We start from the raw sequence: 17913 nt of genomic DNA on the forward strand, positions 1-17913 counted from the left end.
GGAACAATTCCTACAGGTAATACCCCCTTCCGCACGCTCTTGGGTAAAACGCCATGCTGCTGAAACCCTAGCTTTGGTGGTTCGACTCGTTGAGAACTTCCTTGGGGCCGAGGACCAGGCGAGTGTCCGGGACGGGACGGATCCGACTACACAGGCACTTGTGGACGCCCAAAGAGGGAGACCGGAGCAACAGGGAAACTACGGACCATCCATACGCCACCGCCAAGTTCCACGGAAAGAGCACTCCTTCCAACAAAGGAGAGGTCTAAATGCCGGTCACCGCCGAGAACCTCCTCCACTTCCTGATGTTGACTCGTCGCCACATGAGAGGAACTTTGGAGGACGTCGCACACAGGACCCATCGGAAGCCTGATCTCCAGTATCCGGCCCAGCTGAGCGATATCCGCGTCACCCTCCGGCGAGGGAACCCTCTCCATGTTCTGCCTGCGGAGAACAAGGCCACCGTTACGTGGACTGTCCACAGATGGATTGTTCCTTCAACAGGACCGTCGCCTCGGCCTTCACCGGAGAAAATTACAAGCCCTGGCTACTTCAAGCCCAGGTTGGGGGTAAAACCGTCCAGGCCCTTGTAGATTCGGGCTCTGGGAAAACTCTGGTCTTCCAGGAACTGTTACCGCCTAACATGTGTTCTTTTGACTCCCCATGGAGTATAGAATGTATACACGGCGATGTAAAATGGTATCCGACGGCCAAAATCCGGCAACAGGTAAAAGGTCAGGAGGCCTACCTCGAAATAGGAGTCGCTCCTTGGCTCCCTGCCCCCGTTGTGCTCGGCCGGGACTGGCCTTTCTTTTCAGACCTAATGGCTCCAGTCTCTCACGAGGAGCCTTATTCTATGGCTCAGGAGAACCATGGTAAACTGTTCCCCTTCTCGGCAGACCTTTTCCCCAGTAGACAGCGGGTTCAAAAGACTCGGAAGCAAAGACACTCTGACAAACAGGACTGGTTGCAGAAATCTGGGTCTCAAGGTGACCATTCTAGTAGCCAGAAGTCACAAGTGATGGCTGGGGATGGCCAGACGGAGGGGGATATGGGCCCTGGAGATTTACCAGACCTATACCTCCCTGAATTTCGCCAGAGGCCAAGGGAAGACCCAGTCTTTGCTAGACAATATGATAAAGTTGTAAAAATTGATGAGCAGATATTGAATGCACAGGGGGTGATAGTATTCCCCCATTTTGAATTATCAAATTATATCCTGTATAGGGTGAATAGGCAGACACAAACAGGGGAGGTCACCAGACAGATATTGGTTCCCAAGGTGTAGTTAAATCTGTGTTCACTCTAGCCCATACTGTCCCTTGGGGTGGTCACCTTGGTATGGATAAAACATTGGACCGTATTTCGTCCTGATTCTATTGGCCAGGGATGCATAGTGATATTGCTAAGTTATGTGTGGCATGTCCGGAGTGCAAGCTAACTAGTCCGAAGGGACAAAAACCAGCCCCTTTGGTTCCTCTACCCTTGGCGTCAGTTCCCTTTTAAGAGGATTGGGGTAGACTTGGTAGGACCTCTAGAACCTTCTGCGAAAGGACACAGGTTTATTCTTGTAATAGTTGACTATGCAACAAGATATCCTGAGGCGTTCCCCCTGAGAACAGCAATGGCGAAGCAAGTAGCCAACAAGTTGGTTGAACTGTTCTCACGGGTTGGACTTCCCCAGGTTATGTTGACAGACCAAGGTACAAATTTCATGGCTAAACTGATGCAGGATGTCTTAAAGTTACTAGAGGTCAAGTATGTTCGGACATCGGTCTACCATCCACAGACTGACGGATTGGTGGAAAGATTTAACCGAACTCTAAAAGGGATGTTGAGGAAATTTGTAGATTCAGAGAAGAGAGCCTGGGATGAACTTCTCCCTTTTCTGCTGTTTGCAGTGCGGGAAATTCCCCAGGCCTCCACGGGATTCTCTCCATTTGAACTGCTGTATGGCCGCCAACCCCGGGGTATCCTAGACCTCCTAAAGGAGTCCTGGGAGGAACAGCGGTCCCCTTCTAAGAATACCCTGCAATATGTATTGGAACTTAGGAAGCACCTAGATATGGTCGGCCATTTTGCTAGGGAGAATCTTAGATCAACCCAGGACAGTCAGGAGAGACATTACAATCAAAATGCTCATATGAGAGTGTTTCACCCAGGAGATCAGGTGGTGTTATTGTTACCCAGTTGTGAGAGCAAACTCCTAGCCAAATGGCAGGGCCCATTCGAAGTACTCCGCCGCACGGGTGATGTGGATTACGAGATCACTCAACCAGGGTCCAGGAAGGGTAAACAAATTTACCATGTGAACTTGCTGAAACCCTGGAAGGTGCAGCAGTCTCTATTCATCCACCTGGTGGAGGAGGAAACGGACCTGGGTCCTCAGCCCCCACGGGGGAACATCTGTGGTGACGAGAAAATCCCAATGGGTAGACAATTATCCTCTGAACAAAAAGGGGACTTGTTAGAATTAATTACACAATTCAATTATGTTTTTTCTGATTTACCAGGGCAAACTAATTTAGTTTCACATGTGATAGAGACAGCACCTGGGGTAAATGTACGTTCCCGGTCTTACAGGTTGCCTGAAAGCCGTAAGGCCCTGGTAGAGAAGGAGGTACAAGAAATTTTACACTTAGGCGTGATTGAGGAATCATGCAGTGAGTGGTGTAGTCCACTAATTATGGTCCCTAAACCTGATGGGAAGGTAAGATTTTGTGTGGACCTCCGAAAGGTCAATGCGGTATCCAAGTTTGACGCATATCCGATGCCAAGGGTGGACGAGTTAATTGACGCCCTTGGTAACGCGTAATATATATCCACGCTGGACTTAACAAAACGATACTGGCAAATACCTTTAGAGGAAAAGTCCAAGTGCAAAACAGCCGTTGCCACTCCCATGGGTTTATACCAGTTTGTGACAATGCCATTTGGACTGCATGGAGCCCCAGCCACATTTCAGAGACTCATGGATAAAGTGCTGAGACCTCATAGGGCTTATGCCGCAGCCTACCTAGATGACATTGTCATTTATAGTAAACACTGGCGGGCCCATCTAAATAGACTGAAAGCGGTCCTCAAATCTCTAAGAGAGGCAGGGCTCACAGCCAACCCTAAGAAATGTGCCTTAGGCAAGGAGGAAACCAAGTACTTAGGGTATGCAGTGGGAGGTGGAAAAGTAAGGCCACTAGCCGACAAGGTAGCTGCCCTGAAAGAAGTTCTGACCCCCCAAACAAAAACTCATGTACGCTCTTTGCTGGGTTTAAGGTATGTGCTGCCTCTGCACTTTTCCATGTCTCCCAACGCAGTCGTTCAGTCACCAAATACACTCTTGAGTTCAGAACTTTCGCTGCTGAGACTGACTGGAACGACGTAGCCCTGGCCGCAGCCTTTTGGCAAGCTTTATCGGAAACCTTGAAGGATGAACTGGCAGCCTACGACCGCCCCACCGATTTGGAGGAGCTCATTGCTGTGTGTATCAAGGTGGATCGTCGCCTCCTGGAGAAACGTTCAGAGAAGGTTCACCACCATACTATTCTGGCACGGATCAATCCTGGTCAGGTGAGCTCCACTGAGGCCTCTACTCCAGATATGTCGGAACCTATGCAAATAGGAGGTAGCAGTCTTTCCAAATCTGAGAAATTATGCCACAAAACCGCTGGCCTATGTCTTCACTGCGGTGTTTCAGGACACTTTGCCTATTTTTGTCCCCAAAGTCAGGAAACGCAAGCTTCCCATGAGTCCTAGGGGTGTCTAATTGGGAACCCTTTTTCTCTCCCCTATCTATACTGATAACACGTCTCGCATTCTTGTCCCCATTACACTCTTTGGGGAGGGCTTTCAAGTATCTACTGTACACTTGCTTTCATCGATTCAAGTGCCGGTGGAAACTTCATAGATCAAGCTTTCATGGAACACCATCTGGTTCCTTCCAGGCACAAAAAGAAGCCCATCGTTCTTGAAGCCATTGACGGAAGACCTCTGCAGCCGGCATTTATCTCCCTGGAGACAGAGGTGCTACAACTCAGGGTGCAAGACACACACCTGGAAAAGATCCAATTGAATGTTATTCATACTCCTGCTATCAGCGTGATCCTCGGGCTACCCTGGCTACAGATTCACAACCCTCGGGTTGATTGGCTCAACAAGGAACCCATCCAATGGAGGACATTTTGCTAGAAGAATTGCATTCTGGAGGCAATTAGTATCGGATGTACCAACGTGTCCGAGGAGCAGGAGAAGGAGAAAGAGAAGGTACAATTGCCAGACGAGTACGCTGAGTTTCAGGACGTCTTTGATAAGGTCCGATCAGATGTTCTGCCCCTTCATCGCCCGTTCAATTGTCCCATCGATCTGCTTCCAGGCACTACACCCTCCAGAGGGACTTCTTATCCGTTGTCTATGCCAGAAACCAAGGCAATGAAAGAATATATTGAGGAAAACTTACAGAAGGGGTTTATCAGGAAATCCACCTCTCCTGCGGGCACAGGGTTTTTCTTTGTGAAGAAGAAGGACGGATTCCTACGCCCTTGCATAGACTATCAGTCCCTTAATAAAATTACCGTAAAAAAAAACATTATCCCTTGCTCCTTATCAACGAACTGTTTGATCGATTATAAGGAGCTAAAAAAATTTCAAAGTTGGACCTACGTGGTGCTTATAATCTGGTCAGGATCCGCCATGGTGATGAATGGAAGACGGCCTTTAACACCAGAAACGGTCATTATGAGTACTTGGTCATGTCCTTTGGTCTGGGCAATGCCCCAGCTGTGTTTCAGGACTACGTAAATGACATTTTCAGAGATCTCCTCAACTCCTTTGTAATCGTTTATCTTGATGACATTTTGATTTTTTCCAAATCTAGACAGGAACACATCTCTCACGTGAAACAGGTGCTCCTTCGCTTACGCCAGAACAAACTTTTTGCCAAACTGTAAAAATGTCATTTTCATCAAACATCCACAACATTCCTAGGTTACATCATTTCTGATTCCGGGCTCACCATTGGATCCCGCCAAGGTCAAAGCCGTCCTAGAGTGGCCACAGCCTATCACCCTGAAGGCTGTATAGCGCTTCCTTGGGTTTTCGAACTATTATCGGAGATTTATCCCAAAAATTTCCTCTCTTGCGGCCCCACTTACTGAATTGACCGAGAAGGGAGCTGACCCTGCATCTTGGTCTACTGCTGCTCTCCAGTCTTTCGCTCGTCTCAAAAGATCTTTTGTATCTGCCCCCATTCTCATTCACCCTGATCCCAAGCTTCCTTTAACCCTTGAGGTCGACGCCTCTGACGTTGGCGTAGGCGCAGTTCTGTCCTCCGTGACACACGCGGGTCGGCGCGTGACTGGCTCCGCCCCCTCTGGTCCCAGTAATCAGCGTTGGAGTGACGCACGCTCTAAACTTTGCCCCCTGGCCTCCGTGACGCTCACAGGATAGCAAGCAAGCAGTTCCACCCTCAACCATTATTAGGTTGCATCATAGGGAACACTTGTGTCTATAGGCTCTTCCTATATATACCCTCAGTCTGCAATCAGTCATTGCTGAGCATAGTCATTGTGACACTGTGCCTTGCCACATCCTTGTTGCTGAATTCTGCCTTGCCTTGTATCCTGTTTAACCTCTTGTTGCCTGAACCCTGCTAGTTCCTTGGACTCTGCTTCTCTCTATTCTTGATCCGGCTTGTACGATGATTCTCCAGTCTCCAGCCCTGACCTTGGCTAAGTACTCCAACGATCCTACATTCTCCTATCCTGAACCTGGCTATGTACCCCGACTATCCGATACTCTCCAATCCTGAACCTATTACGAACTACGACGATCCGAAACTCTCCACTCCTGAACTTGGCAAGTACCTTAACCATTCTCCAATCTATAACCCTGACCTGGCTTGAACGACTACTCTACATCCTAGGTGCGCCCGCGTGGCCGTGGATCGGCGTTATCCAATCCCCTACCTCAGCACCGCAGTTGCGCTTTGCTTGTGGTGAGCTACGCGTTACACTGGCATAGCCACCGCTGACATCGACACACTAGACAGTACTCTGGTTCATCCATCCACAACGGGGCTGCACGCATAAGCCCCACACATACGATCATAGTCCACTGTGTCTCGCAGTATCGCGGCTTACAACACCTCTCGGTGGGGATATCATTATTAGACCTGGGCATGGCATTATACGGCAGGGATAGTCCTTATAAGACACCACTGGTTCACAACAAAGTGAACTAGCGGGTATATGGATATATATATACTACATTACCAGAGAAGCTTTCTCTAAACACATGGCAGCCTCTATGCGCAAGGGGCTGTTATAGATCTATCTCACCGTGCTATACCCTCACGATCACAGCAAGTACACGGTTTGAATTGTCACTCTGGCTCTATGTGGACCCGTTCATTGTAGAGGCAGTGACCCAGCTACCTCCCCGGCTCCAAGCTAAGAAGATCCTTCCCCGGTTCCCATGGACACGATCGTTCAAGTATTACCACAGAGTTACCTCCAGGGTTCCTAGTTCAATCAATCATATACAGGGACAACGATAGTGTTACCAACCCGGTTCTAAAGCAACACCATCGTAACTATAAATCAGCTTAACCCCCATAGGGGTTATTTAGACCACTAAGCCCCCACTTGGCACTGCTGTCACACTAATTGCTCGGTATAAAATGGATTAATCAATTTAGCTAAGCTCATTTATACGGACATATCCAGGATCAGGATTGCTCATCTCTCTAAGTGGTTACACTTTTAGGACACGGTTTACTGTATCAAACTGTGAACTTAATACGTAATCACAACCAAACTCGGCATGAGTTCATCCTAATTAATACAGAGGGATATCTCTTTATACTTTGCTCACACCTGCTTTTTGTTACCGTAAAATAGGTGGCTCATTCCTGGAGCCAGGGGTTAAAAAGTGTGTGTCTCGAGCCTATAAACTGTTGTGCCGAAAGGACGGTTCTAACATCCTATATCGGTACGCATAACATCTGATACAGCTGTATCACCCATACCTGGTTATGTGTAGGTATTATTTTGTATCCTAATAACCACAATGTATGTAACTCCGCTAGAACATTATAAGAGCCAGGGCTCTGTACCTCTCAGACAGCAGGCTATTTCTGCCTAGCAGTCATAGTTCAAGCATTCATCTCAGAGTGCTTAATAGTTATCATACCCACATCAACAATTCTGAATATTAGTCACTACATAACACTCAAAAATATTTTTTATGAACATATATCAGGTAGCTGTCTTTTATAGACGGACTCTAATTCTACGGATCTAATACAAAAGGAGGGTTGTTTAAGAACAAGTGCAGATACCTGTCCTTCTAACTATCGACCTGTCTCCCTCCTGCCTTTTGCCTCCAAACTCCTTGAACGTCTTGTATTCTCTCGATTGCTTCACTTTCTCAACACCTATTCTCTCCTAGACCCTCTACAATCTGGCTTCCACACTGCTCACTCTACTGAAACAGCCCTTACTAAAATAACTGATGACCTCCACGCTGCCAAAGACAGAGGTCATTACACTCTGCTCATATTACTCGACCTCTCTGCAGCATTCGACACCGTGGACCACCCTCTTCTCCTTCACATTCTCCATACTCTTGGTATTCGGAACAAAGCTTTATCCTGGATCTCCTCTTACCTCTCCCATCGTACCTTCAGTGTCTCTTTTGCTAACACCTTCTCCTCCTCTATTGATCTCTCTGTGGGGGTACCCCAGGGCTCTGTCCTGGGACCCTGTGGCAGGACGGCCTGTAGCCGAGGTCAGGGAACAGTCCACACGTGTAGTTTCAGGATAAATGAAAACGTTCAGTGGCTTTATTTCTCCACAGCAACATAACATGCGGGTACACTGTCCCTTTAAGCAAATAAATCCTGCTCCACGTTGGGAGAAAACTGACTAAAACAGCAGTCCTAGCTAGCAGGCTGGCTGGCTAAACCATACCCAAACCATAAGAGTCTTTTTAAGCAGTCATGCAAACAAATGAAAGAAATCTTACTTTGGCTGCAGTAAGTAGTGTGCTGTATCCTTCTGGCTAGCAGCACATCTATCCATCTGCTCTCATCTGAGACAGGCAGGTACTGCTGGTAACAAGATCCTTATCTACATTGCTGGCTCTCAGGTGTCAGCTTACATCATGATTAGCTAGCTTCCACCTGAGTTAACCCTTATGAGTGCTGGATGAAGCACTCAGACATATGTTTCCCAGGCATAACTGATAGGGGTTGACTTCACCCTGTCACAGACCCCTTCTCTTTTCTCTCTACACACTCTCTCTAGGTGACCTAATCACATCTTTTGGGTTTAAATATCACCTCTATGCTGACGACACACAAATTTACCTTTCAACCCCTGACCTTACACCTGCTATACAGACCAAAGTTTCTGAATGCCTCTCTGGAATATCATCCTGGATGGCCATCCGCCGACTGAAACTTAACATGGCAAAAACAGAGCTCCTTATACTTCCTCCCAAACCTGGCCCTACTACCTCCTTCCACATTGCTATTGGAAATACGATCATTCACCCAGTAGCCCAAAGACGCTGCCTAGGGGTCACACTTGATTCCTCTCTCTCATTCTCCTCTCATATTCAAAACGTTTCTAAAACTTGTCGCTTTTTCCTCCGCAATATCACAAAGATACGCCCTTTCCTCTGTTACTCAACTGCTAAAACTCTGACTCAGGCCCTCATTCTCTCACGTCTCAATTACTGCAACCACCTGCTGTCCGGCCTTCCTACCTCTCACCTGTCTCCCCTACAATCTATCCTAAACGCTGCTGCCAGAATCACTCTACTCTTTCCTAAATCTGTCTCCGCATCTCCCCTCCTGAAATCCCTCTCCTGGCTTCCGATTAAATCACGTATCTCACACTCAATTCTCCCGCTCACTTTTAAAGCTTTACATTCTTCTGCCCCTCGTTACATCTCAGCCCTAATTTCTCACTATGCACCATCCCGACTCTTGCGTTCTTCTCAAGTGTGACAGAGTGAAGTCAACTCCTATCAGTTATGCCTGGGAAACATATGTCTGAGTGCTTCATCCAGCACTCTTAAGGGTTAACTCAGGTGGAAGTTAGGAAATCAGAACTCTTTAGCTGACACCTGAGAGCCAGCAAGGTAGATAAAGGATCATGTGACTGGCAGTAGCTGCCAGAGAGAGAGAGAGAGAAGCACACTGCTGCGTGAGCCATTAGCCAGAGGGATTTCACCAAAGACTACTTCAACTAAAGTAAGGATTATTCATTTGTTTACTGACTGCTTAAAGTACCCTTATGGTTTGGTTCTGGTTTCGCCAGCCAGCCTGCTAGATAGGTCTGCTGTGTTATTAGTCAGTTTTTCTCCCAAAGTGGAGCAGGATTTATTTTGTTAAAGGGACAGTGTACCCGCATGTTATGTTACTGTGGAGAAATAAAGCCACTGAACGTTTTTATTTATCCTCAAACTATACGTGTGGACTGTTCCCTGACCTCGGCTACAGGCTGTCCTGCCACAGGTGGTGTCAGAAGTGGGATGTCGGACGGCCCCTGTATCTGAAGGGCCACAAGAAAAAAATTTCTCAGTTCCTTGAGCAACAGCTCCAGCTAGCAGAGAAGCAAGCAGAGCGACAAGCCCAGCAAGATGAGCGACAAACCCAGCAAGCTGAGCGACAAGCCCAGCAAGATGAGCAACAGGCCCGGCGAGAGGAAAAGCTACTCCAACTGCTGGTTGAAGGCCCAACCCCAAGCAGACCAGGGATTCCAAATAACCCACCGGTGATGTTGCCTAAAATGAAGCCAAACGAAGACCCAGAGTCATTTCTCCTCACTTTTGAAAGGGTAGCCATGGCCCACGGCTGGACAGTTGATCGCTGGGTAACGACTCTGGCTCCACTCCTCATAGGGGAAGCTCAGGCAGCCTACCAGGCTCTTCCAGCGGACGAGGCCATGGACTATCAGAAACTAAAGGCTGCTATTCTGGATCGCCTAGGCCTCACGCCAGAGACCTACCGACAGCGGTTCCGGACAGTGAAATATACAAACCGAGACAGACCCCGGGTCGTTGCCCACCACTTAGTAGACTTATGTGCCAGGTTGATACAACAGGAAAAACATGACAAGGCAGAGATCCTTGAACAGTTTGTGCTCGAGCAGTTCATACAGATACTGCCCTCCTCCTCCCACTCCTGGGTAAAAAGACACGTTGCATTTTCCCTGGATTCAGCGGTCCGCTTGGTGGAAAACTTCCTGGGCGACAACACCCAACAGGATAGCTGGGAACGGCCGGTGCAAACACCAGTTGCTTCCGGTGATACTAGAGGCAGGAGAGCAGACAATCGAGAGGTCTACAACCCGCCATCTCGGGAGATCCAGTCAACCCAATCGGAAGACCCTATCCCATCTCGGAGGGTTCCTGGTACAAACTCCCGCAGAGACGCCCATCCTGGGTCCGAGGCCACTGGATCACTCAAGGGAGGCCGCCACCCACAGTATTCCCCGAGAACCTGGACTCCTGTCACCCACCCGGTGGAGAGGATAACCCCACCAACCAGAAGGGAGGACCCCATCCAACAGCGGAGAGGTCCAAACACCGAGCCCCGTCGAGAGCTTCCGCGGATGACCGAGTTTGCGGACTCAGGAGATGAGGAAATGGACTGTTCATATGACAGAACCACTGCCACAGCTTGTCTCTGAGGGGACCACAATCTGTGGTTAGTCCCAGCATCTCTGGAGGGGACAAAAGTAAACGCCATGCTGGACTCGGGCTCTGGAAAAACCCTGATCCTAGAGGGCCTAATTCCAAGCAATAGACTATCTTATGACTCTCCTTGGAATATCGAGTGTATCCATGGGGATACAAAGAGATACCCGACGGCGAACGTTACACTGCGTATCCAGGATCAAGAGGCTAGCCTACTAGAGGGAGTTGCTCCCTGGCTACCTGCTCCTGTTCTACTTGGCTGAGACTGGCCCTACCTTGAAACATTGTTGGCCCCTACTCCTACGGAGCCTACTTCTCTGGTACCGGAGAAGCCCGGAGACTTGTTCCATTTTTCCCCAGATATTTTCCCCCGTAGACACCATGTCCCAAAGACACGTAAACAGAGATGTGTGGAAAAAGAGGACTGGTTAAGAAAGGCTGGGACTTTTGGTAACATTAGTCAGCCCAAAGGACTGCAGGTCATGGCCGGGGATGACCAGGGTGGGGAACAGATAGATACGGGAGTGTTGCCAGACCTGGATCTTCCTGACTTCCGTCAGAGGCAGAGGGAGGACCCAGCTCTGGCTAGACAATATGAGAAGGTGGTACAGGTCAACAACAAGATAATAGACGAACAAGGTGTAAAAGTGTTTCCACATTTTGAACTGTTGAATGACATACTATATCGTGTGAATAAGGTTACACAAACAGGGGAGGTCATTCGACAGATGCTAGTCCCTAAAGGGTTGATTAAAACAGTGTTTACCCTAGCCCATACTCTCCCATGGGGTGGTCATTTGGGCAGAGATAAGACCACGGACCGCATCTCGTCCCTGTTTTACTGGCCAGGCATACATGTTGACATCGTGAAACATGTCCTGAATGCCAGTTAACTAGCCAAAAAGGACAGAAGCTGGCTCCTTTGATTCCTCTGCCCTTGGTAGCCGTCCCATTCGAGAGAATTGGGGTAGATCTGGTCGGACCTTTAGAACCCTCTGCGAAGGGACATAAATTTATACTCGTTGTTGTTGATTATGCCACCAGGTATCCTGAGGCCTTCCCTCTGAGATCAGCCACTGCTAAACAGGTTGCTCACAAACTGTTAGAACTGTTTTCTAGGGTAGGACTTTCCCAAGTAATGTTAACTGACCAGGGAACAAATTTCATGGCAAAGTTAATGCAGGATGTCCTGAAGTTATTGGAGGTAAAATCCGTCCGGACCTCGGTCTACCATCCTCAGACTGATGGATTGGTAGAGAGATTTAACCGTACTTTAAAAACTATGCTTAGGAAGTTTGTGGACACTGAAAAGCGAGCTTGGGATGAACTTCTCCCTTTCCTGTTGTTTGCGGTACGGGAAGTTCCCCAATCTTCCACAGGCTTCTCCCCGTTTGAGCTCCTATATGGACGCCAACCTCGGGGTATTCTTGACCTACTGAAGGAATCCTGGGAGGAGGAGCCCTCCCCCTCCAAGAATACCCTTCAGTATGTCATAGACCTTAGAAACCGCCTAGACATGATAAGTCGGTTTGCGAAGGAAAACCTCAAATCTGCTCAAGAACGTCAAGAGAGGCAGTACAACCAAAATGCTCGCTTGAGGGTCTTCCAACCTGGGGACCAAGTGATACTACCACTACCGACATCAGAGAGTAAATTCCTTGCGAAGTGGCAGGGTCCTTTCCAAGTTCGCCGCCGCACCGGGGAGGTGAACTATGAGATCTCTCAACCAGGGTCCAGGAAGGGTAAACAAATCTACCACGTGAACCTCCTGAAACCCTGGAAAACGATGAGATCGCTGTTCATTCACCCTCGGGAAGGAGAGACGGATTTGGGTCCAAAGCTTCCAAAGGGTAGTACGTACACTGACCATCAGGTTCCCATGGGAGAGCAGTTAACAACGGAACAAAGGTCAGACCTACTTGATGTATGTGACCAGTTTCCAGATGTTTTTTCTGAGCTGCCAGGGCAGACTGATTTAGTGTCCCATAGGATTGAGACAGAACCTGGCGTAAAAGTATGGTCCCGTCCCTATAGATTGCCAGAGGGCCGAAAAGACCTGGTAGAGAGGGAGATAATAGACATGTTGGAATTGGGAGTGATCAAGGAGTCCCACAGCGAATGGTGTAGCCCTATCGTGTTGGTCCCTAAACCATACGGATGGGAAGGTGAGGTTTTGCGTGGATCTGCGGAAGGTAAATGCTGTATCCAGATTTGATGCATATCCAATGCCTAGGGTGGATGAATTGCTTGATTCGCTTGGTAAAGCAGAGTATATCTCCACCCTAGATCTTACGAAAGGATATTGGCAGATACCTCTAGCGGAAGAATCCAAATGCAAAACTGCCTTCGCCACCCCTCTCGGTTTATACCAATTCGTCACTATGCCATTTGGGTTACATGGGGCTCCAGCCACGTTCCAAAGGTTAATGGACAAGGTACTACGACCCCATAGGGCATATGCCGCAGCCTACTTGGATGACATTGTCATCTATAGCAGACACTGGCAGTCTCATATAAAAAGGTTAAGGGCAGTCCTAATGTCCTTAAGAGAAGCAGGGCTCACTGCAAATCCAAAAAAATGTGCCCTGGGTAAATCCACTACAAAGTACTTGGGTTATGCCGTTGGGGGAGGGATAGTAAGGCCACTAGCTAGCAAGGTGGCCGCCATAAAGGAAGTCCCCACCCCACAGACAAAAACACAGGTCCGCTCCCTTTTGGGGTTAGCAGGGTATTACCGGCGGTTTATCCCCAATTTTTCAGAAATATCTGCACCCCTAACAGATCTGACAAAAAAGAGTGCCCCGACCCAAGTTAAATGGTCTTGGGAGTGCCAAGACGCCTTTGACATGCTAAAAAAGTGCCTGTCAGAGGGCCCCGTTCTTCGGAGCCCAGATTTTAAAGAGCCCTTCATCATCCAGACGGATGCCTCAGAGGTAGGACTGGGAGCAGTGCTGTCCCAGCAATTTGATGGTGTTGAACACCCCATACTGTTCATCAGCCGGAAGCTGTTCCCAAGGGAAGTGAGGTATTCCATTATTGAGAAGGAGTGCCTCGCTGTAAAATGGGCAATTGAGGCCTTGAGACATTATGTCGCCGGAGTACACTTCACCCTGGTCACTGACCATGCGCCCTTGAAGTGGTTAAACACCATGAAGGACACAAGTCCAAGGTTGACCAGGTGGTATATTGCCCTCCAACACTTCTCTTTTGATATTCAGCATAGACCTGGAAAGGACCATGGAAATGCTGATTTTTTGTCAATGGAAGGAGTGGAGGGTCAGGCTTCAGCCGTGTGGGACACTAGCCACACACAAACAGGGGAGGTATGTGACAGAGTGAAGTCAACTCCTATCAGTTACGCCTGGGAGACATATGTCTGAGTGCTTCATCCAGCACTCATAAGGGTTAACTCAGGTGGAAGTTAGGAAATCAGAACTCTTTAGCTGACACCTGAGAGCCAGCAAGGCAGATAAAGGATCATGTGACTGGCAGTAGCTGCCAGAGAGAGAGAGAGAAGCACACTGCTGCGTGAGCCCTTAGCCAGAGGGATTTCACCAAAGACTACTTCAACTAAAGTAAGGATTATTCATTTGTTTACTGACTGCTTAAAGTACCCTTATGGTTTGGTTCTGGTTTCGCCAGCCAGCCTGCTAGATAGGTCTGCTGTGTTATTAGTCAGTTTTTCTCCCAAAGTGGAGCAGGATTTATTTTGTTAAAGGGACAGTGTACCCGCATGTTATGTTACTGTGGAGAAATAAAACCACTGAACGTTTTTATTTATCCTGAAACTATACGTGTGGACTGTTCCCTGACCTCGGCTACAGGCCGTCCTGCCACATCAAGGATGTCTTCTTTCTACACCCTTTGTATCTAACGCTCTCTCCCGCCTTAAACCTTTCTCACTTTCTGCCCCACACCTCTGGAATGCCCTTCCCCTCAATACCCGACTAGCCCCCTCGCTATCCACCTTTAAGACTCACCTTAAGACACATCTGCTTAAAGAAGCATTTGAGTAGCACTGGATAATCATGGACACATGACACATAAAGCTTGGCCCCCTGCAGACGCACTTACTAGTATTCCCTCCTACGGTCTCTGTACGTTCTCCCTACCTACCAATTAGATTGTAAGCTCCTCGGAGCAGGGACTCCTTCCTTAATGTTACTTTTACAGTATGTCTGAAGCACTTATTCCCATGATCTGTTATTTATATTATTTGTTATTTATATGATATGTATTACTACTGTGAAGCGCTATGTACACTTATGGCGCTATATAAATAAAGACATACAATACAATACAATACAAGTGGTTTATTTGTGACCCACCAGCTTTATTCTTAGTGGTCTCACACTGACCTTTGATATAGGATCTCGAACTATCTGGTCAGATACATATTATTATATTACTCTGTTCTAGTGATCTTTTACTAAAGAGACTGTGTACCCAGCACACTTTATTTAGCTACTGCGGTTTTTACTATATTTTTCAGCCTATTATTTTAACAATTTGTCATTAAAAATGATATTTTTAACTATCTCATTACAGTACATATCTGCAGTGCACCACTAAGGGATCTTTTTGTCCTAACTACACCTGCATACTCATTCTATGTTTAAAACAAATGACACAAATAAAAATCACTGAGACTCCAAATCAAGGATGCTTTCAGTAAATCAGTAAATCAGTGAGAGATTACGTGTTTTCCTGTTGCATGCAATTTAGAATAGTTAGGTATTTTCCCATTTAGGAAAAAAAGATCAATCACGTGTTGTTAATATCTGTGTAGGTGCCAACATGGTGAAATAGTAAGTGCAAAAAGCGCTCGTGCGAACAAAATACAGTGATAAACAAAGATATAAAACCTGTGATACAAAGTTCAATGAAGGTAGTCCTTGAGCTGCCCAAAAGGTTAATCTGGTATCTTCCGACCAGATGAGAAGTCTGTGGAAAGGAACCTCCTGTGGCGCTGAGGTATGAATGGAAGTATGATCTTGTGCAAAAGTTCTGGTCTTGTACTATTAACCTCAGGAAAAGAAGACAAAATGCAAAAAACACTACAATAGTGTATTACCCAGGGACATAGTATGATAATATAAAGAGCAATTTATTCTATAAAAAATTAGTATAAAACAATTAGTATAAAACAATTAATCAGACAATGATGTCAGACTTGAAATACATGTAAAACTTCCATGCGCTTGTGCATTAGGAAGATGAACTGCTCCGCCGTGGTAAAATTGAAATCCTACTCGGCTCCACTGACGAAGAAACCCATCAATAGGAGTTTCGAAACGCGTTGGAGGTTTTTTGGCCTCTCAGGGACACCGTAGCAGTGCCATCCAGGCGGTGACGTCAGCAGTGGAGCCGATCGACCGGACTCTGACAGCAAGGAGACTACGAGTATTGAAGGCGATTCTCCCGTATCAACTGGCTATTCCACCCCACGGCGAGCGGTGTTACCTGATGCAAAGACTTTTAAACCATTGCGCATGTCTTATTCACGTCCGGTGAGTAGGATTTCAATTTTACCACGGCGGAGCAGTTCATCTTCCTAGTGCACAAGCGCATGGAAGTTTTACATGTATTTTAGTCTGACATCATTGTCTGATTAATTGTTTTATACTAATTGTTTTATACTAATTTTTTATAGAATAAATTGCTCTTTATATTATCATACTATGTCCCTGGGTAATACACTATTGTAGTGTTTTTTGCATTTTTTCTTCTTTTCCTGAGGTTAATAGTACAAGACAAGAACTTTTGCACAAGATCATACTTCCATTCATACCTCAGTGCCACAGGAGGTTCCTTTCCACAGTAGGTGCCAACATGCTTTAGTTTAATCAACCAAACTAAATTTCGATTTCTCTCCGATGCTCATTTTACCAATGTCTAGTCAAGTTTATTCATATAAGGCCTTATGCATGAATATTTCTGCTTTCATTTTAGTGCTTACAATTTTTTCAGAAATTAGTATAAACTCAAAGCACCATTTAGTGTTATAGTATGAGAACAGATTTTTACAACGGTTCTAAAAATACTGTACCTTAACTAGTACAGTACCTAATACTCACCTTTGCTAGAATTAACTCTTTCTTTCTTCTTGTTTGATGGCTCAGGGCTTACTGTTAGTTTTACTCTGAGAGTTTTACTACTATTATTGGTAGAATGATTTACGGACTGATCCACAACTTCATAAATGGTATGCATCAAACTAGACATATCCTAAAAGATAATACAATTAATTCATTCATTTGTAACAATTTCAATTATATAGACCTATCACTCAGTTGCAAAATGTGAGAGATATGCATGGAAATATTGCTATAGGTGGGGATAAATATTAAAATAGATGGCATTTTGAAAGGCTATTTGATGAAACAATGTCCATCCACCAACTCAAAAATTAATGTCTGTTTGTTAATTATTTAACTGTTGGAAGAATCAACGAAAATACTATTTTGCAGTTCATGTCACTCATCCACTAAAGTCAAATATCTGTTATGGTTTAATATTTACAGTGAATATTCTCTAATGAGTTATTCCTTTAGTGTCCACATTAGAAGACAGATTTCCTGCAGGTTATACTCTTGCAACATCATTTAGCATAATTTATTATAGAGCAAAGTAATAATTGCTGACTTAACTATCCGTCTAAAAATACAGTCCAATAAGCAGATGACAATCATCAATGGAGAATTCTTTTTAAGGCATTTGTCAAATATTGCTCATGCAGAGTGGTCAATTAAATACTATTTGCTTCCCTAATTTTTTCCATAGAACACATACAAAATAATAGGCCTAATTATACTAAATCTCATGTTTACTAAGCAGATCTATGCCCTGAGTCATCTTACGGCCCATCTGAGTAATGTCATGTTAATAGTAAAGTTGCGTTCACTAAAGGAAAAATAAAGAACAATTCCTGCGCTCCTACTGTACCAATTGGGCTAAAATATACCAGTGACATTTTTACATTTAGAACCTAAGTCTGTGAAACAAAGTAATCATTTGGTTGCATCTTTTGATCAAAACATGATTCAAGTCTGCCAACTTCGTCAAGGTAGACTACGTTTAACAGGTACCTACACTGAATATATGCAATGTCTTATTGTCCTATGGACTAAACCTTCTAAAGTATGTGAAAGTGCCCTGAAGGGGTTAAATAAATGAAGCACTTATTTGTGATTTAGTGCAGTTAAAATCTGGCCA

The 17913-nt window shown here is 46.1% G+C and overlaps 1 protein-coding gene across 1 annotated transcript in view; it reads right to left on the bottom strand.

Annotated features, from left to right (window-relative positions):
• NKD2 (NKD inhibitor of Wnt signaling pathway 2) overlaps positions 1–16985 on the bottom strand; it is an 81742-nt gene extending 64757 nt beyond the window's left edge. The window contains exon 1 of the mRNA XM_075586371.1: positions 16776–16985. Coding sequence (XP_075442486.1) covers positions 16776–16923 — 148 coding nt within the window. The 5' untranslated portion in view covers positions 16924–16985. The remainder of the gene's footprint in view (positions 1–16775) is intronic.
• Between the last annotated feature and the right edge of the window lie 928 nt (positions 16986–17913).

Source organism: Ascaphus truei, chromosome 2, assembly GCF_040206685.1.
Source record: "Ascaphus truei isolate aAscTru1 chromosome 2, aAscTru1.hap1, whole genome shotgun sequence".
Lineage (NCBI taxonomy): Eukaryota > Metazoa > Chordata > Amphibia > Anura > Ascaphidae > Ascaphus > Ascaphus truei.